The 22,381-nt window shown below is 37.3% G+C and overlaps 1 protein-coding gene across 18 annotated transcripts in view; it reads right to left on the bottom strand.

The window, feature by feature from the left end:
- The window catches only part of Mbnl1 (muscleblind like splicing regulator 1), a 172,795-nt gene that overhangs the window by 7,602 nt on the left and 142,812 nt on the right, over nt 1-22,381 (bottom strand). For 9 of the 18 annotated variants that reach the window (XM_052731944.1, XM_052731957.1, XM_052731943.1 and 6 more), the window contains 6 exons: nt 17,035-17,235; nt 9,785-10,042; nt 8,591-8,644; nt 7,580-7,733; nt 1,303-1,338; nt 517-611 (listed from right to left, as the gene is read on the bottom strand). In XM_052731944.1, coding sequence (XP_052587904.1) covers nt 517-611; nt 1,303-1,338; nt 7,580-7,733; nt 8,591-8,644; nt 9,785-10,042; nt 17,035-17,235 — 798 coding nt within the window. Of the gene's footprint in view, nt 1-516; nt 612-1,302; nt 1,339-6,789; nt 7,289-7,579; nt 7,734-8,590; nt 8,645-9,784; nt 10,043-17,034; nt 17,236-22,381 lie in introns of those variants that run through there. The other 9 variants (XM_052731945.1, XM_052731950.1, XM_052731946.1 and 6 more) reach the window with 6 other exon arrangements.

Raw genomic sequence — 22,381 nt, 5'->3', positions numbered from 1 at the left:
AAAGTAATTTTAATAGGCAATCTGCTTATTAAAAATTATAAAAATTATATTATCAAACTCTATTTACAAGAGTGGTCATTTGTGGCATAGGAATACATTTTAATATTTTCCTTTTAATTAAGACTTTAGGAATGAACTGAGAAACTATATATATCAGATGCTTCAATAATAACCTTGTAATTGCTTCCATTTTGGTTGGCCAAATTAGTTACACAATTGGTTGAGAAAAATGAGAATTGCTTGTGTAAATATCAGTTTAGTAGCTTCAGAAATGGAGCTGCGACAATTTTGGAGCACTTATAAATGGCATAAAAGCAATTGGCTGCTTGTCATAGAGAGAATGTGTAGGCCAACAAGAGGTATCTTTGAAACCCCATGCTCAGGAAAGCACCCTCTACAGCTCTCACGTCCACACGAATCCCACTGAGCACAATGGGACATCCATGTGCGTTAGGCTGCTGGACTGGGCCCTATTAAGAGTTGGTTTGTAAGAAACAAAGCTGTAAATTAGCAAACCTGGTTGGCTGTGGCTGTTGCAGCGAAGGGAACACTTGTGGCAGATGTTGTTGCTGCGGACACAGTGGCTGGCGTAGCACCGTGCACCATGGGAACTTTCGGAGGGAAAATCATATAAGCAAACATACAGAAGAGTGTAGCAATATGGAAACCATGGCAACATGGAGGAGATCATTGGGCATGGTATTTATCATAGCAAGAAGCCATGTGACAGGACATCATCACCAGCGAGTGACATGCAATCACAGCGCAAAGCAGGACAACATTCCAAGGAGAGAAGGGGAGGGAGGGATGAAAGAGAAAAAAAAAAGGGTGGGGGGGAAAAAGCTCGTTACCATTAAATCAAGAAAATTGACACAAACAGGCTTAATTTGCTAAGTTAAAAAACAAGAATTTTATATAGTGTTCAAAGACATTAAAATATAAATAAAATACAGGTATTTACTTTGTATGTACAGTTATCCATTTGAATAAAATTTCTTTTTTTATTATTCACTCTTATGAAAATATACAGTCATTACTTTTATGAGATAGACTTGTTTTTATATACCAGAACTCATAGTCCAATCAAAATCCACTAACAGTGACTAAAGGGAACTTGTGTGGAAAGAAAACATTTATGTGGGGCCATGTCAATTAAATAGAAATTGGCATTTAATTGACAGGTGTTAGTAAAGAGGAAATGGACTTGCCCAATAGATAAACGTTAAACTTAGCAGTGGATTTTGAGGGGCTGTGAGATGCACTGTAGGTTTAAGATAATCAAGAAACAAAGCTGGCACCTACCAACACTTGTAGCGGGTGTCATGCACAATATTGAGCCTGCCCATCATGCATTGCAACAGGAAGGTGGATTTGAAAAGGGAAAAGAATTAAAACATCCCATCACACGTGTAATTAGGAAATTCATTTGAACAAAGAAGAAAAATTGTTATTACGGGAACAGTGGCATGTAACTGTCAGCACAATCAAATCATACAGTAGCACAGTGATCAGTTAGAACTAGTCCCAAGTGAAGAGTCAAAGCCAGTTTAACTGTGTGCTGGTATACTTTGTTTCTCTCAACTGCAGCCTATAAATAGAGTACTTTCAGGAAAATTTAAACCTATTTAATTCATTTAGAACAAATTCTGTAATGTTTTGTTTTAATCTAGCTGCTATCTTATTGCTTTGCTACTTTAAAATCTGACAAATGAATGCTGTTTTCTTTTGACTAAACACCCTGAATAATTAGAAAGTGTTTATTATTAAAATGCTAAATACTTCAATGCATGAAACTGACTGGACAATGTAATGAAACAGAAACTAATTTAAACTCCTGGGCTTTGTTTCTCTGCTCACTGTAGCAGCAACCATACAGACACAAACAAGGTTGTGACCATCCAGACAGAAACTTTATTCAGAGGGCTATCAAGCAATAAATAAACAGTATGCAAAAAAGTGAAAACTCTTCATTTCTATAGTTTAGAATTCAAATGCAGAAAAAGCATTGCGGGGGAGCATAATTTCTTTGGAGTCTCAAACCAGTTTACCTGTAGGCATCTGGCAAAAGAGACTGACTTTCAGTGCTAGTTTAGACCTTCAAGACCTCTTAGAGTAGCCAATTTACAAAAACTCAAAGGCAAGAATTTGCTAATTAGACTTCAATGAAAACCCTGAGTAGGAGATAATGAGGATGCACATGTCACATGTGGGGCTTTCAGCCCTCATGTCCACAGAGGTGTGAATGTAAGAACCAAATATAAATGTCACATTCATAGCTCCTGTTTTTTTCTGACATACAAATACTGAAAATCTATTTTTTATCAAGTACAGGCCACATTCACATATGGAGAAATACTGTTCTTTCTACAAGATTATTTTAGATTTCTTAAGGTTTAAAATATAAAATGATTTTATATTTCTATCTAAATCTGAGTCTTGGCACATCCTGTTTAAATACTAGCAGCATCTGGGATGAACATTTGTTAGAAAAATATCTGCCAACTGAGTCTTGTCAGAGATGGTTGCACACAACAAACTGCCGTTGAGAAACATAACTGAAGCGAAGATGACTCAACTGGCGTTGCTGTCCCATCTGCAACTCATCCGTTATCGCAATCAGACCACGGCACCGAGGCCAGAGTAGACCGAGAAATGGATCTACATTTCTACGGAAGCAAACTAATATTCTAGAGGGAGGCATGGCTGAAGACATTGGAAGAGCTTTGTAATTCGCTACTACTACTGCATAAAGACTTGTGAAGGGCAACGAGCAACAAAACAGACCAATAACAAAGAATATATTTAGAGACAACAGAGCAAGCAGGACTTAATACTGGGTCTGGATTCTGTGAAAGCACCACCCTCTAAGGCAGCAGGGTTGGGAAAGAAAATGTGAAAAGATAAATGAAGATGTACAGTGGGCTACGAAGGAACATTAAAGCCAGTTTAAATACTGTCCAAGTTGCAGGTTTTAAATTTAGTAGTATGCGACAGTTTGCCTACTGTATTTCGTTCATTCATACATAATTGAGCCTGCACGCGCTGGAAGTGAGCTGACCTTATACACCTCTCTACAACCCTTAGCTTTTAGGATTGAATTTTTGTTTGGGTTATCATCCTCATTATCATTGTAACCAATGCACACAGCTTCAAGAGGGATTTGTAGCAAATAAACACAAGGCAGCAATGAAGACACTAGCTGGGGTGCAGTAACTCACAAATATGAAGACAGTGCTGTAGGACCCTCTTACCAAAACCAAAAACCATTTTTGAAATGACCATAATATCCATCCTTACTTCCAATTGGTTGTTTGATTAATAATGATGCACAAATAGTCAATTTTAATTTTCCCTCAGTTTTCAGCATAAGACAAAATTTAAGTGAATGTATTTGTTAATTCCCAGTTGCCCCTACAAAGATATTTGCACAGCAGAATGAATGGTGTGGTTCTGAGAAATGTGTCACTGTAATTATATCACTTTTTAAATTAAAATTTTAATTATCTGTGGGAATATGAAAAATAGGATGACAATTTGTAAGTGAAATACAGTTATAGTTACTATTATATTAAGAAGAAACAAAAATAAATACAAGAGAGAAAACATTATAATCAGAAATCTGGTCAGAATTTCTATATGATAATTTTTGTTTATTTAAGTTTATAGTAAGGGATATAAAGGTAATTTGAGGTATTCTAAAAATAAAGAATATTATTTTATTATTAAATACTTGCAGTCATTAAATTGTCAAATTTGATACTCAAGTATGCAACAGCTTCCTTATTTTTCATTATTTATAAATATTTTTAACATAAATAAAACTATAATTATTTATACTTATATTGATTATAATAGAAGTGACAGGCTAGAAATCTTTGTGGTGTCTCTTATATAAAAATGGCACCATCTTCCTGCTGCTATGGCCCAAACATCTACACCACCAACTAACAGAGTTTCTTGGCCTTTTCTTTATATGTGGTAGAGCTGTAATGTGTGCCAGCATAGAAACTGCATTAAGTAAAATAGTTTAGCTCCTGCTAACAGTGGTTGAAAGAAATATACTAGGTAGAATAAAGTGATATGCGCTTCCGAGAAAGAAAAAAAAACATAACGGAAAACTCAAGATGGAGGACACAGAAGTCTTTGGAGCCATGAGCTCCAAAATAGGTAGGGCATATGCATAGCTAGAGTTGTCCTGCCTGGCCCACAGTCAGGACAAAACATCCTACAGCACATATGCTTTCTCATGTCCTTGGTATTGGCATATTCTTCATCAAGCCAAACTCTGGGTTTCAGAAAAAAGGAGAAAAGATGTCTGTAGTGTTTGGCAAGCACAGAATGAAGTAATTACTCAACCAGTGGAATGAAAAGTGGAGAAGAAATAGGAGAGCTGTTGGGGCTGGAAAGCATGTGCCCTACCTATTTCTGGGCACAAGATTTACCCCTGCAGTCAGGGCTTTGGAATCTCTAGTGTAAATACGAGCATACCACAGGGCATATAATCAGTATGTCTTGACTGAATAGAAGGCAAGACGGATACAGAGAAAGAGAAGTCAGGGAGCTAAAGACGGATGAGAACCGGGTGGATAGACTCATGAATGGCGGATTAGGTGGACAGGTGCTATGCAAGTTCAGTTCTATTCTTAAATATGTGAGTACACTTCTCTGCTAGCTGACTAGCTTGACACTAATCCCTCATCTTTTGCCAACAACCTAGTTCCTATGTATGTAGTCAACTGCTCTATGGACTTAGCAAACTGTGCTTCACTGTAACTTGAATGAAACAGACTCACACATCTTTACAGTTACTGTTGAAGCCACAGACCACAGGGCTCTAAAAAAAAATCTCAGGTGTGAAAATGATAGTGTATCTTCTTAATTACTATGCTGTGATTAGACAGAATGCTTCACTTATATGTAATTCTATTTTATAAACATAGAAGATAACCTAGATTTTGGGAAATGAGTCTGTTTTCTCCAAGATATTACACATGTAATTATATATAAATCCATGGTAAGATTGATTTCCTTTAGTTCTAGCAAGATTTTTTAAAAATAAAATTGCCAGTATTTTTCAAGTCAAAGGATTTTGTATGTAAATACACAAAATGTCCCCAAAATCTGAACAAAAATCACTATACATAGCAAATTCTGATGTGTTTGTCTATGCAGCTTTGTCTGGTCAACCCTAGGAAGCAAAGAGCCAACCATTGCCATTCACAAACACAAGGTGATGGACATGGACCTTCAGAAGTCTTTGGGTACCACCTACCAGGCAATACAAACACTAACTAGTCTCCTTACAGTGGGTCTGTACTCCCAAAGTCTTCCAGACTCCATAGTTCCATACTGAGTTCTATGCCACATCACTGTTTTGGTCCCTGAGTGTCTTTGGGGGTATTTGGTTTACTTTCTCTGTGGAAATTCTGTATTTTCCACCTTTCTGACAAGGGTGTTTGGCAAAAATAAAGATATCATAGGGGCATTTTTCATGTACATGCAGGCACATATGTAAAGATGGCAGTATTTTTATTTTTATTTTTAAATCAGGATGGCAGCAATTTTCTCTAGTTATATGGCTAGTGAACAAGTCAACCTGAGCTTTAGACCCTTCAAATCAGGTTGCAAATATATATTATTTTATTTTTCTGCTATAATAGTTTCACATAATGGTAAATATAACCAATAGAATATCTCTGACACAAAAATTAATTATAAGACACAAGTTTATCTCTGAAATTTCAACCTATTTTCAGCATGTTTTGAATTAACAATTTATCTTTCAAGAGTAGTAGCCAACTGATTCTGAGAAATGGATACAATTACTGTTTCCCTAACTAGAACCTGCATATTTTAGTTCAGAAACAGACCAGGGAGCTGTTGAAGGGTAAACTTGTCATACGTGAAGGTCACATTTAACATACAATTGCTGGCTACACTAATTTAGAGAAGAATGAAATGTTACAATATTGGTGAGAAGTTAATGCAAAAACCCCATGGATAAGACAGATTATTTCAAGTTTCTTTACATAACATGCGGAAGAAGATAATCTATTTTATTTTTAGATTTCAAATAGGGAAACTATCATTTTAAGGGTAATATTTTATTCAATGGAAAAAATGATAGAAATAAAATTTTAATTTGCTTAACTATTCTAATAATCCCTTCAAACCTAGCTTGGGATCTGGTTACATGAAAGTGAGCAACTGTTCATTGAAAACAGTAAAAATCTAGCAGCAACAAAACTTAACAAAAAAGCAAAAAGATGAATTACTGGAAGTCTCTGAACAACCCTATAGAAGGAGATGACAAATATCATGTGCTTTTAGTGTGAAAACGTCACTAAGATCAATGACCATGTTACATAGTAAAGTCATTTAACTTTGATCCTAATATGGACGAATTCCAACTTGAACAACGTTAACTCAAGAATATAGCTATTATTTTAACCTGGAGCATTTTAATGAACTATTTTAGCCAGCTGATTTATTCTATGTGTGGATGGCCATATACAAAATTCTATATTTTATTCAGAAATAAACTGTATGAAAGTTTTATTTCCCAGTAACATCTAATATGAGCATAATGTATTAATTTGCTAATAAATCTAAAAGAAAACTATCCCATTCTTTAATATGACAAGAATGTGATACTCTAAATACTGTTACTAGCATAGGGTACTAGATACATGATGTATATACCTAGCTATTAATTTAATAAATTTTTAATAAATTATTTTATCAAAAGTATCATAGATATATATATTCATAGTGTTCTCAAAATAAAACCTTATGCATAAGAAAGAAAAAGAGATTAGGAAGTCTTGCTAATTAATTTCAAAATATAAGATATAAAAAGTTAAAAAACTTACAAAATACATTAAAAATGTTGAAATAGTAAATTTCTAACCAACTAATTTAGTTATTAGTGTTTTTAACTCTAAATCTCTATGAGTAAGAGTATGTGTATGTGACCACGCTAAAAGCGAACTGGAAACACAGGTACATGACTCAGCACTAAACAGGAATATCATGGGATGACTAAGCAGTAAATACAAACACCAAGGGAACTTAGAGCTATTTGACTTCAGCATAGGAACAAGAATAATTTTAGCAATGCATAATTAATACGAAGAGCACATCTTAAGAGCTCTAGGATGAATAAATTTTAATGGTCTTGGTCGATTTTGCAAGCTAAAGGTTGAAAATGTCAAATTTGAGTCATTTCATAAAATTGTGGAATCTTGAAGGCAAAGGGGTCTTACAGCAGGAGAGCATCATAACACAGCTTGACAAACATACAACAGTGTTGAGGAAAGAGAGAAAGAGAGAATATTTCAATTCCAAATAGCAGAAACACCAATAAATATATAAAACATCTCTGTCTCAGTAAGCGTTTCAGTTTTAAAGGAAAGCCATTCATGAGAGAACTGAGCGTCTCCCCAGCTGACTGACTACCTTACCGTACACCCTCTCTGTGCCTGACAGCTAACCTGGGCTGCAGGTTTGTGCCTGCTCTAACAGGAGAACCCTGTGCAGATCATCACAGATGCATTCCGTAGCAAATCCAAGCCCTTACCTGGTGGGAGAAACGCTGTATGCTGCTGTAACTGCATGTTGGCTAGAGCCTGTTGGTATTGGAAAATACCAGTGTTAAAGACTGCGGTGGCACCGTTGGTTTTTTCAAGAGCAGGCCTCTTTGGCAATGGGGGAAGTACAGCTTGAGGAATTCCCTGTTTGGTGAATGAGTATAAAAACAAATACCAGTAAAAAGAGAAAAGAAAAAAGAAAAATCAGTTGTCGGCTAAAACCTTTGGGGAGCACGAGCAAGCAAGCAGCGGAGCACTTAACTACCCAGGGGACAAATCCAGTCGGCAAAACCAACTCAAGAAATTCAGCAAGATAAAAGCTTTAAAGGAAGCATTATTTCGTCCACAACAAAAGCCCACTAGTCACAAGAGCATATGTTATAATGAGTAAGGTGTTTTATGTCCCATAATGCTTCAGGCTTTCTGTGAGAAGCCGTTGACTTGGGAAAGAAGGAAAGCTGCAGTGCGAGCTCCATGAGGACTGACGAGTAGAAGCACTGTTAATAGTTAAGTGTACAGTGACTGGCCAGGGAGATGACATCCTGCCAGCTCTGCCCTCCCCAACCTGCTGACACATGCAAATGTCCCAGAGCATGCAAACTCTCCTGAAATACTGCGCTAGACATGTTAAAAAGTAAAGACTTCTATCACTAAAGCCATGCTAACCACACAGGTACATAAATATACAGTGAAAACCACACTTTATTGTCCTCCAAGTATTTCATTAGAACGCTTTACAATGGAGTTAAACTGAATGTGGGCTGCTGGGATTCCAGTCTTTCATTGTACCATAGCCATCTATATACCCATTTTAGGTCTTTCTGCTCATGTTTCAGGAAACCACACTCAGTTTTTCATTGTACTTTACCACTTTAAACAGGAAAAGGATTATATATATTTTAACTGGTTAAAAACAAAAACAAAACAAAACAAAAAAACCAAAAAACCTTGTATCTACAATAAAGCTACATGCCAAGCTAAAAGGTGAAAGGTCATAGTACCAGGTCAAAGGTTGCCTCGAGGGGTCGCTTCAGTGATTTGACAGCCGACTGAGTCTTAATTAGCAGGCAGCGAGCACATGATGGCAATGGGCCAGTGGGGTTCAAGCGCATTAACATAAACAGCAAGCAGAGGTGCATCATGGGGGCAGCAGTGCATTTTGGGTAGGTGAGAAAAAACAAATAAAAAAACAAATCATCGGAATGCCATATACAACGAATAACAAGACTAAGCATGCACAATAAAGGCACTATTGAGTTGTTATTGGAGGATAATTCCCCTTTGTAGTTAATTACAAAAAAATACTCTAAAGGAAAAAAAAAGGGAGTGAAGGAAAGAGAAAAGGAGAGAGTCTGCCTTCTGTATTTTTGCTCAAGTATCCATAAACAAACACAGAAAAGACCTCTCTCATGATCATTTTACTGTGCAGTGACAATGATGTTTTATGAATATTTAAATAAGTTATATATTTATATAGAAAGGACAACACTAAAACAGCTAAGCCAAGAAATGGACTCCTAAACTAAGCTACTAGGTCACATTGAAGTTTATCTTAAGAGAAACCATTTAGTATCTAGTCTAAATGATCCAATTTTTAACTCTTTGAGTAGTGCTGTTTTTTTTTCCTTCCTATATAATGGCTTAGTCAAGGTTTGGCACTTCAATAATCATATTTATGCCATAGTAGGCCTTCAAACTATCTAGATGGTGGGCTATTCAAAATGTTGCAGCTAATTTAAAAACAATTTTGTTGAAGCAATTCTCCTAAATAGTTTCAGATTATGTTATTAGAAGCAAGATAAATGTAAAGAGGAGCCGTGATGTGCAAAAGAACACACCCAAGGAGAACAATGGCTGACTCGATGGTATGCAGAAATCAGAGACTGGAGACAGCAGGGTTGTTAAGTCAGAAAGGAGACAAGTGGTTCTTTATGAAGCAGGAATTTCAGAAACCCTATATCCAGAATAAGACAGGTTCTTAGGGGTTAGGCCAAGAGGAGGAACAATCTGAACCATCTGAGGAGTTACCCTCCCTTCTGTGAATGGGAGCTTCTTTATGTATTGTGTGGGATACCTGAACAAACATATCTTCAGCAAAACATAAAGAAGAGGTTAATAGATGAAGAGCTTGTAGTAGACACATTGTTCACTTCTTCTGGACTGCTGACAGGAAGGGCACTGATGTCTCTACTCACCATGGCAGCTGCAGTGGCTGCAGCCTGTGCTGCTGCAGCCTGGTTGACCTGGTATTGGGCAGCCTTGATCTTGGCTTGCAGGTGTGCAGGAGGATGAAAGTATTTGCACTTTTCCCGAGAGCATCTCCCTTTGATGTAATCCATGCAGACAGTGACTGTGTTGTCATTGGTGTCAATCATTGTGCTGTCAGCAGGATGAGCAAACCGACAATCATTTTCTCCTCGGTTGCAGTTGCCTCGTTGGTACTCTCGACACACCTACAAGGTCATTAAATGAATGGGATTCAGTCAACGTGAGCAAGCAGGTCCCTTCTGAAGACAGTAATTCAACTATCCAAACTGGTGACCAAGGGTGGATATGGCGGAGAATGGCAAACTAGAGCAATGCAGCAGCATAATTTGACGGTGCTTAGTGTGCCTATATAGCACCTTTCTAGTGAAATGTCCTTGAGAAAGAAAAGATGTTCATGATGAATGGAAAGCATACAATAAAACATCTATTCAAGTACTGTGTCGGTGTACTAATGAATTACCAAGGGGAAAAATACGGACTTTATAGTGAAGAAAGCCAGCAGATACCACTTGCACCAAGTGAACACATGAATATTCAGAAAGAATGAGACATAGGAACACTACTCTCTATTAATGTGACAACCTCCCTCCCCCCCAAAAAAAACCCCACATCACACATGTCATTTGTAATCACTGCCAATTGTTAATCTTGAGGAAATACTAGATACACTAAATGGGAAGCATTTTGCAAAATAACTGAACATTCTTTCAAAGTGTCAAGACCATTGAGATAAGAAAGATACTGTCATGGACTGGACACCATGGAGCCAGAAAAAGGATGCTGGTGGGATGGTTGCTTACATCTGACACAGGAGCTGATGAGATGCTACCCAACCTGACAACCTGAGCTTGATCGCTGGAACCCACATGGTTCAAGGAGAGAACTGACTCCTGAAAACTGTCCTTTGATCTCAACATATACTCTGTGGCATGCAAGTGACCAGACACATATACACATAAATAAATAAATAATGTAATTTGAAATTTAAATTAAATCTGATTCAGATCTACAGATTACTTAACTCATAGTAAATCAAAGTTAAATTACTGGATTTATAAGTGGTACTGAAGTTATTTAAGATGTTAATATTTAGTTTAGTGAATGTCAGGCAAGAACTTTTGGTTATGTACTTGTAACTTTTGGTTAAATAGAAATTAGTGCTCAGGGAAAAACACAAAACATTCTAAGCTGAGAGCACTTCCACCAACATGTTTCCAGGAGTCACTTTTGAGCAGTACACATTCACTTGGCAGTTGTATAAAGTAGGTAGAGAAAGACTCACCGTGTTACTGTCTACTTGCTTTCTACCTGTTAATTTCGGTGTGGGGGTCCTGGGGAAGAGAGAAAATGGCTTCTTTCTCATTCATTTGCTCTTTGAATCTTATTACTGAAGTTTCCAAGTCTCCCTTTGGGAGTTTGATCTTTTGACCACCAGAGGGCCATCTAAAACACTGAATGACTTGACTTTATTGTGTGTGCTAGCTTCCGACCTCCTCAACTGTTTACAGTGACACAGTAAGTATAAAAGACACAGTTTTTATACTTCAAGGATGCCTCCTCCCCCAACCGGGCAACTGTAGACACTGGACACTGTTTTGTAGTTAAGCAAGGAGATGATATGATTTTAAAGGTACTAATAAAAATGACTACATTTAAACGCAGGCCCTACTATGGCAATATCCCATTATAGGGGAAAGCAGTTCATACTAAGAACTTGGGATTGGCTACATATTAAAAAGCATGTGGCTACTGGGCAACTCTCAGCTAGTAAGACTAGCTGTATGCCACAGCACAGCAACGACCTGGCTCCACCATTCTCGTTTATTCATTTTTTAAGTATATTGAATAACTAAGGATACAGATGATTTAGAAAGTTACAAAAGGTTGTTCTTATTAATATATTCACCTTCTTGAACAGAACAAATAAAACTCAAGTGTAATTACGAGTTCACAATCTAGAAAGCAAATGTGGACAAGCTATGTTCAGGACAATCCCTTCTCTAGCTGAGTACAAAAAGAAGTGATGGGGCCTTCGGAACTCAGGTTCCTGGAGCCTGCTAAAAAACGACAAGCTTTTCACAGGAACCAGGAAAACAGATACCCCGCAAGACATACATTACAACATAGTGAGCATACCTGCCCATAAAATACATATTCTGTTTTATGTTTCTAACATTGCGTTATAAACAGAAAGGTCACTTCTGTGCTTAAGCCAGTTTGTCAATATGGCTTCACCCAAGAGGAAGCTCAGACTGGTCCCCACGTACTCTCTCTAGTCAGTTCTCAGTAACTCTAACCTAAGTCTGCCTAAGCAGTACCAAAAGCAAAGACCTAAAACCGTTTTCACTCTTGCCACATTGGCAGGAAGACCTAGAACCTAAAGGGATGCATTTGTCAGCTCCCTTTGTGCATGTATGGTTTCTATAGGTTAAAGATGGCTTGACTACCATGCACACTTCATTCTTTTCTGGAATGCAAGGAGGGAGGGTCCTACAAATGCTTAATCCGAGGTGATAACTAGGCATCAATAAAGCTTTCAAGTAAATTTTAAAGGTTTTAAAGTCAATTGTTCTTTTTTGCTGCATTTTTGACTTTAAGTTTTTTTTTTTTTTTCTTTCCCCAGTTCTTTTGTACTGATGGAGGGGTGGTGGTGCTGGAGAAACATACACACTGCTACCCTCACATTCGTTTACATTTTAGGGGAATAGTGAAGGAAAAACCTCATGAAAGTTTGACTGCTGAGAGACTACAGGGAAGGTTTGGCAGATAGATGGACTCTGGAATGTTGGGCACTAAATGAAGCCAACTTGAAAACACATTTTCTCCTAACAATCACCACCAGTAAAATGGGGTCTACCCGCTGACTGCTGAATGTGGGTTTGCTTTCTTCCTTTTTCTGAAAATTTGAAAAAACTTCAGACTAGGTTTACCAACCCAATTAAAACAAAACTTTTAGACGTAGTTTATATTGGTAAAATAAAATTGACAAAATTCTCAACCTATTTAATCTCATAATTCAAAACATGAGAACTTATAAAATTTACCAGCAAATTTACAGCAGAGATGACAAAATTAAATAAAAAATATCCAAGCAATATCCTGACTCCATTTTCCTCTTGAGCAGTTTTCTGTTTGCACACATTTTATATGACTAGGATCACGATTTAGCTACAACTTGGTTACCTTTTTCAGAAAACAATGCCTTACTAGTATCAACATTTTCATTTTTCTACACAAGCTCCAAGTCATCATTTCTGATTGCATCGCAGATATCAAATACTGCATAGACTATGAGTGACTCTTAAGTAGATAATATAGATTACTTCCATTGTTTTCATATTACAAACACTTTTGCCAAGGAAATACAACAATAGGCATTTTGGATAATCTTCTAATGTTAATATGTATAAAAGAAATTTGTGGGTCAAAAATTTTGGGTATTTCCTGTAGTTTGATAAATGTTTTTCAAACCAAAATTAAAATGATGATATATACTAAGCCATACACAAAAAAAGACTCAGTCAAACCAAACACTGAGTTTCTTACTCTGTGAACATCAAAACAGAGCTGATATCAGATGCCAGGCTGGTGTCTATAGAATAACAGGAAATGCTGGGCGGTGGTGGCGCACGCCTTTAATCCCAGCACTCGGGAGGCAGAGCCAGGCGGATCTCTGTGAGTTCAAGGCCAGCCTGGACTACCAAGTGAGTTCCAGGAAAGGCGCAAAGCTATACAGAGAGACCCTGTCTCGAAAAACCAAAAAACAAAAAAACAAACAAACAAAAAAAAAGAATAACAGGAAATGGAGAAAAAGATGCTTTTAGCAGGAAATGCAACACCTCAACTGTAATCCTCACCAACAACATTCTAAATCCTATTTCTAACAAAACTTTGGTAGGATAATTGTAAACCTTAATAGTTAATAGAGGAAAAACAGTCAGAAAAAAAAAAAACAAAGAAATGTCATACTTAGTCTTTGAATCATGCAGCCACTGAGGTGTGCTTGGTTACTACTGTGTGGTATGAACTACTTTAATAACTGTCACTATGTCTAAAATCCTTCAGTATGCTGCGAACAATTCTCACTGTAACTTAGCAGTCTACAAAAATACGTGCATTAGAAGAAGTACATTTTCAGTTCAGAGTAACAAACAACACTTGAAGAAGTTGTGAAAAGTTGGGAGTTATATAGCAAGTGCTCTGAAGACTATTTGCATTGACAATCACTTGTCTGATAAGTGAAAAAATTCCTGAGACCTACTACCGAACCAGTATGTATATATGGATGAGGCTGCCACGTATAAACTACCACCCCAAGTGATCCTAGTCCTAGGTAAGTCAGTAAACAAACCCTGTACCATGTCTAAAAGTACAAGCAAGATAACACATTTTCTAATCGGAATGGCAAAAACCTAAACATATCCCCAAAGGTATGCCAACAAATGTTTAAACTTTTCCTCAAAATTGTTATGTCTTTCTGTGACTAGTTAATTTACTAGCAGGTGAATGGGTTGACATTTAAAGTTACAGGGTAGAAGTTACATGAGCAGTACTATTCTTAGGAGGGCCCTTTCTTGCCCTTGGTAACAGACAGCAAGTAAAAGGCTTCACAGATATTCACAACACCTTTAACTTGAAGGACATGCAATATAGTTCTCTACTGGATATGGGAGCATACACACATCCATGGATCCATTTTGTACCATGAAAGCTTACTATGACTCTTTAGAATAAGTCAATGATTTCCATTATTATTAATGTTTTGTAATGAAGCATAGACATAACCTTAAATTAAGTCTTAGCCATTTCTAATACCTGTACACACTGTAATAATTTCTTAAAATACTCTTTAAGCATTAAAGTGATGCTTAGGAATTACAGAAAGACTCCCATGGCCACAAAGCAGAATTTTAGGAGCATCTTTTTGGTGACTAACAGATTGACCTCCCTTTAAGAGAAAACCACAGCCTGAGCTTTATAGTACAGAACATATAATCTTCCTAAAAATATCCAACAAAGAATGGATGAGCATAATGATACAGATGCTATGCATTTATGATGTGCACATAATATACATATATGTGTGCATATATGTGTGTATATATGTGCAATGTGTGTAATAAATGTTTCAATACTACTTATAGTTGCTATTGAATGCCAAAGAATGATTTAAATGCTCTGTGACATTAAAGATAAAACAGTGCAATCCTCAAATTTTATATATAAGCAACATAGAGCCAATGTGACAAACCAAGTTTATATAGTTAACTACCATATAAGCAGTGACCAATGGCTCTCTATTTTCCAACTTCAGACCTTTGTATCCAATTGGTACTGTCAACACTAGTATTTCTAAGTGATATATACAAACCAGAAGCATTTTAAATCTCTTTATTGTGTGACAATTATAGACAAGGAGGAAAAGATATAGGAAGAAGAACCAAGTCAAGATCTTAACTGTTTTAGAACAATTTTACCTCAGAAGAAAAAAAATTCAAAAAATATTTTAGGCTAGAACATGACTTTAATCTCTAACTAATCCTAGGTGTCAACCATGAGGACAGAACTGCGGGCACTCCTTCCATGTCCTTCTGCCTCCAGCATGCCAGCACTGGAGGTGTTGGGGTGCTCTGGAATCACAAGGCAGAGCAGAGAGAGGCAATGCATGTTTCCCACAGCAGGCCCTGTGACTGTGACAATGACTCAGATCTGTCAACAGAAGGGAGGGCATGCCCACTGCTATAACACAGGAGGAAAGATTGTTCTAGCAGTCGCAAAGGTAATGACAAAACACACGAACAGCTCTTCATGGAAAGGAAAACACAATCACAAAACACAACTGTAGAAAAACTACCGAAAATTTTGAGGGAGTAAAGAGAGTTTTGACAATTTAGCTTAGTTTTTTTAAGTCCATTCTTTCAACGTTTTGAGTATTATTACCTATGAATAATTAATATACTGACATTCCTCTCAGACGATTTGAGTCCCATTAGTCAATTAACAATCATGCATTAAGAATCTTTCATGAAAACCAGGGGAATAAAACTCATCCAAATGCTGTCCTATTTCACTTGCAGACAGCATTCATTAGAGAACAACTACGCTTGTGTAATGAGAAGCCAAACACCAGAGTGTATCTCTATGTCAAGGACAGGTTACGTCACATCCCTTTCCTACTCTGACTTCCCTATAAAACAACAGTAATGACAGTGTCTTCCCATCAGGTTGTTCTAAGGGTAGACGGAGTGATGTCTCTGTGTCTGGGGGGAACATCCTGCCAAAAATGCTGTAATTTGATATTCTTTCTAATACATCCAATAAAATTTATTGAATAAATAAGATATTAGCACTTATTATATTTCTGATAACTTGACAGGTTATTAGACTCAGCTGTCTTCACATACCACCCTACTTTGCTGCTTATTCCTTAATTAGTCCACACAGGACGTCTCAGCCCAGAGTCCATTTTCCTACACAGACTCTTTATCAAGTCTGCTAATTCATGCCATGCTGAAATTCTGAACAATAATTTCAAATTAGGATGTGTAACGTTAATTTCCTTTTCAGTCAGCAACATTAAAGCCTGAGCATTTGCTCATCTTCTATCCCATGACTAAAACAATGAAGTGACATTCTAAGAAAAATGCTTTTATAAGGGCACACTTCATAAAACTGCCTCACTGTCTCAATGGAAGTACTCCAGAGCTTATGAGAACATCTGCAGTGAGTTTTGGAATGTTTCATGTACAGTAGCCAATGTGTTCCATGTCTGAGAGCCCTAGGGCATCAATCATTTGTTATTTTTGATTGCTACAATACCACAATGATAAACACTCAAGAAGCAACTCTTCCATGCCAAACAATTTTTTTTTATATATAATTCTTTGAGGTATGTGTATTAGCACCATGTGAAAGATTTTAAGGAAACTGAAGCATAGTGAAGTAACAGGCACCCCATCCCAGTTCCAAGCCTTCACCTAGTAGCCTAAACATGGATGTTGTTGTAGCTTTTATAACCATTACATTAATCAAAACAGCATAACTATTCTAACAAAATGCTACAAATACTAAAAAAAAAAAAAAAAAAAATCATTGCTTTCAGCTTTTAAAGTCATTCAGGCCATAAACACTTGAAGAACTGTAACGGAAACTATGAAGATCCAATTCTTGGTCTTACCTCGAGTCTGTCTGTCCGCATTAACTTCTGTGCAGCAGCTGCAGCAGCTGCTGGCACTGGAACTCCAGGATTCCCCGTGACCAACATTGGCGCAGTAGGCAAGATTTCTGCTGGAACCAGGCTTGGGGAAACAGGCCCCAGGTAGGGATTAAAGGCTGCTGATGCATTGGTGGCTAAGCTTGGTGCAACTGAAAACATTGGCTGAAAATTAAAACAGAAAGCAAAATTTAATTGCAGACCTCAATTCCAAATTGATACCCTACTTTACGCAACTATCATTTATTCTTCATCTGTGATTCATTCTTCCTTCCTTCATTTCTATTTAATTCTGATTTTAATTTAGTCTAAAAGGCTTTAGTAAAGAGACATTTGCTAGGTCATTGCTTCTCCTCAAATCTAGAAGGCAAACCTCCAGAGGGTTTCAGAAGCTTTGCATCTAAAATATTTGGGGTTTTGTCCTGAATATCCCAGTGCAGACACTTGTTTGTGGTCACCCAGTCTCCACTTTTGTGGTAGCTCAAGGCTAGAAACTTCTCTGAGATATACATTTTGTAACTGCTGTGTCAGATACACTCGAAAGGTCTGTTGACAAGTGTTAATTGGATACAAGGGTCCTATCATCTGGAGCAGGCACAGAAGTCCCAGGGGATCACTGAGTCCCCTCGTCAGCACACAGTTAGCAAGTCTTGTGGGCTATGAGAGGCAAAGATTACACTGTCTTCTGAGTGTAGAGGAGATAGCATTTGGCCTAGTCACTGGATGTGGGTTTCTCAGAAGAAATGGTCAATGTTCTGTGAGCCCATCACATCCTTGTGAGGCATTCAGCGGTAGAATAAGCCTCACTAGAAAGAGAAAAGTCTAGAATGTGAAGACTGAAACAGAACACTTCCCAGGAAATGCTACAGAATTATTCAAGAATTACACCTGGCAGCAGAGGATGGGCTATCAACAGATAGGATTTATGATGGAAATACTTCGATAGATGAGACTTATGTTACTTTTTGATATGCAAATATGAATGCCACAAATTAGATCTGATCCTTCGGAATAGTCCGCTGAAATCTATTTTAACAGTTTGTCCAGGTAACAAGATACAATTTACAATTTTACTGATTATGGATTTTCGAAAATTTAAAGTTTTAAAATTTAATGCTTTGTGTAAAAATTCTCTCTGTGTGTGTCTGTCTGTCTGCATGTATGTATATGTATGTCTCTAAGTCTTTCTTTCCCTCTCTCTCATGGAAAAATGGTACTCATACTTAAAGGCAATTTTTAACATTTTAGTTTCTTTTTCTGGTGGTAAGAAATAGGTCCATGGAAGTTTTATACTAAGATGGTATTAGATTAAAGTGCTGCCAATTCTCTCTGACAAGAAGTTAGAAGATGCCAGAGTATGGGAAAGATTCAAGAAAGCTTTGCAATAAAACTTTATGCAAAGTAAGATAAACACTACAAAAGTTATTACTATAACATGAAATTAAACAAATTACAAAATAAAATATGTCATTTCCATAATCTCTCTATGACATTGTACATGCAGAGGGATAAAATGATGTTCACTCAGACCCTTCCACACAAAGCAATGGTTCTTATTCTGGGTGACCCTACCTCCGAGGAAACATGTGGCAATATCTGCATTCTTTTGTCACACTAGGGTGGTACTACTGCATTTAATGGAGAAAAGCCAGGGATACTACTAAGTGCAAGTGACATTCTTCCATAAGAAATGTATTAGGTCCCAAAAGTCTTCTGCATTAAGGTTGAGCATGGATTCTACATGACAACTCTGCATTGCATACACATTTGTGCTAGGCAGAATAGGAAAAACAGAATATTTAATATGTACTTTGGCTCACTGGGAAGAACTTAATACACAGCATAGCTCACACTGATATTTTCAAGCTAACATAACCTAGTCCTCCAAGCACGTCGTTTTGAATACCAAGCTTAGCTACTTTGACAGGTCTATGGCTCTTGAAAGATGAAGTAGACTGAAATAAGACTTTCAACTCCAACCCCTCTAACCTATCCCAGGGCAAAGCAGCTACCCTCAGGCGATAGGAAACTATTTCATATGTTACACTATTAACAACCAGCATCCATATCTACAACTGGCCCCAGTGGCATCTGTCTCTCAGCAGTTCCTTGAACAGCAGCTGACTTCAGGATGCCTCCTTGTGTACCGGAGGCCAGGCCAGCAACATGATAAGAGCAGTCCTGCATGGTGATCATACATTACACTTCAACTTCTGTCCACGAATATTATAGTCAAATCTGTATTGTGTTGCACAAGTCAGACATAGTGCATGGAAACCCATCTAGACCAGTGCCGTAAGCAGATAGAAGAATTACTGGAAATTTAGCAGAGTTCTAAAAGACTGGGAGCTAGTTAATTTCTATCCTCTTTGCATCCCATTGCTGTGAATTAAAACAGGTTTCCAGAAAGCCCATTTACTACCTCCTTCAGAAAGTTACTGAAATGACTATGTCACTGTACACTACAATAATTACTTTAAGGCAAAGGTTGAATTCATAAAGTCATTCAGATGAAGAAATGTATTCTGACTGGACAAAATAATGACAGGAGGCCAATAAAACTCAGCTTTGTTAAATGTCATCAAATACAATACAGTGAAAACCAATATATGGATAAAATATAGATGTTACACATTATGAGCACCTTGTGCTGGGGGTTGTTTACTGTTAGCCACTAACCCTTAGGAATTTCGCTCTTGTGAGGACGGCCACTCCTGCATTTCCAGAGCTGTCCTGCAGAGGGCTCGTAAGATCTCAAAGATGGGAACTGATACACTGATATTTAAAGTAGCCCTTATTTTCTCTGAAGTACTGATTGGATAATGTCTAACTATGTAACTGGCATAATTGGTACTGAATACATCCTTGTAACAATGACTTATAGATATATTTGTTCCAAGAAGGCATAAAGGAGGTTGGTTTATGACTCCCTTTTTCCAGGACATTTTCCAGTAAGATAAACAAACTGCACATTCACTAATTGTGGGGCTGTTTATTTATCACTTGTTTCGTTTTAAATGAGACATTCTGCTTACATTAAGGTAATCAGACTTCATTATAACTGAATACATTATTCAATTTCATATTACGATCCTAGTTAACTACACAAACATGATTATTACTAGTAATTCCCTGTCAGTGGTCTGCCAGCATTGTGATAAGTACTTTACTTACATTATATTTAATTTTCTAATATAAGGCTTTTCTTCCTTTGAACTTTCTTTTGTGGGTTTGGGAGAGTAGGAAGATATCTTTTAGTTCCTTTCTAAGTCCCCATAACACAGAACTATGCCTGGCCTACAGTAGGCATTCAATGAACGAACTGCCACTTTTTTGGGGGATATAATTATGTCTATTTTCTAAATAAAATGTTCACAAATATTATGTGCCCATCATTTATAAATGAGTGAATGGAAGGTCAGAGATTGAACACATTTGAGTCTGATTCTAATCTTGTTTGAAAGCTGGTCCTCACATAACAATCAAGTGAGAATTATAATTACCTGGAAGACTTTTAAGCTGTGGTTTTCTAGGCCACGCCTCTTTGTCTGAATTCCCAGGAAAGGTATCTAGGTAGCAGTATTTTTTGAAAGCTTCTAGGTGATACCAGGCATTTAAATTAAATTAAAATTAAAATTCCCAGGCATTTAAAGACATAGGTTCCCTTCCTGATTGGACACAAGGTTTTTAAGGAGTCCAGTTCCTTTCTGGTTCTCGTTTGACGAATGTGGATTTCAGGCAACACTGACTGCTCCCAGCCCACCTGTCTAACTCCTAGATAGGCTTCAGGAGCCAGAATTCTACCTCTACATTTCCCCAGGGGATCCACACCACAACCCTCTGTCTCATAAACCCCACCCTCACTGGAAGGTAACGCTGACTCCTTATGCCACCTGTGTTTCCTCTGCTCCCACCAAGCTGCAGGTTCCCAAAGAGCAGTGACTTCTGTACCTGCAACTCTGTATCCATCCGGCAACTGGCACTGTGCCCACCTCTGTGACTATTGCACAACATATCCATCACAGATTTGCTAACTGCTTTTCTTTGTCAGAGAAAGTAGCAAATACATGATATATTTTCTAGCATAGCTATCTGGATACTAAAGAGATTTAATTATATATTCCTTTCCACCTCAGAGTTTAGCTGTTACTTTTTAATGACTATTTAAAAGTTTAATTTTTTTGTTTCCTAATTTTATATTAAACATTACATCTTAAGTATTATAATTACTATTCTGTAATACTGCAAACAACACGGGGTTGTTTATTTTAAAACATTGAAATAGTATTTTTTTTATAAAATGGAAGGGTTATAATGCAAAATTTATTATCATGAGATTTATGGAACAGAAATTTTACAAGTCAGATTTTCCTAGAATGTTTGCATGTGTACATGTGCATGTTTAGTAGAGTGAGTGCATGTGCACATGTGTATCCTTAGTAGAATGTGTGCATGTATACCTGTGCATGCTTAGTATAACGTGTGCATGTGTACGTGTGTATGCTTAGTATAATGTGTACATGTGTATGCTTAGTAGAATGTATGCATGTATACCTGTGCATGCTTAGTATAACATGTGCATGTGTATATGTATATGCTTAGTATAACGTGTGTATGTGTACATGTGTATGCTTCAGTCAAATTTGCAAGCAAAACAAAAGCTTTGTTTGTGAAAAACAAAGCTCTGTTACAATAGTTCCAGGATATCCTGAGTGTGGGCAGCTGTTTCCAGGTAAGCACCATTTTGTAACCAGAGACAGAACTAGTCTAGGTGAGCAATTGTTTTGCATACAGACAACACTCAAAGCTAACAGGAATTATTCCCATAAATTCACATGCAAGTCTTTGTCTAAGAATGTAGCATGAGACTTGAATAAAGCAAAGGCTGTTGTGGACTATTGAGGGCTCTGTTGTGGACTCTACTCCCAGCCTGACCTGTGAATGGGAAGAGTAAGGAGTGCTTGCCTTACTCTGCCTCACTGTATCCTTTGGTCCAGTTTTACTGAAATGAACATTTAAACAGTGAAGTCTCACTTGAGACTCTCTCAGGAAAAAGATTTCAAAGGAACACAGGTCTGTTGTTAGAGTTCAGGTCCTGATCTCAGGCTGTTTAAGAATTTACAGACTCACTGGTGCGTGGCAGGACAGATGAACGAGTCAATGTGACTGATGTAGAAACATCTTTTCTAGAGACACTATAGGCTCTATCTACTGTCATGAGGTGGATAACCAAGACAGTAAAGCAAAGAAAGTACTGGTGATTTCGAGGTGTTCCTCGAAGTGTGACAACAGATGTCTTCAAAGCATTCTG

This window comes from Peromyscus californicus, unplaced genomic scaffold (assembly GCF_007827085.1).
Source record: "Peromyscus californicus insignis strain IS unplaced genomic scaffold, ASM782708v3 Scaffold_9__1_contigs__length_137607984, whole genome shotgun sequence".
Classification (NCBI taxonomy): domain Eukaryota; kingdom Metazoa; phylum Chordata; class Mammalia; order Rodentia; family Cricetidae; genus Peromyscus; species Peromyscus californicus.
The sequence above is the reverse complement of the archived record's forward strand: the minus strand, read 5'-3'. Positions and strand labels throughout refer to the sequence as shown.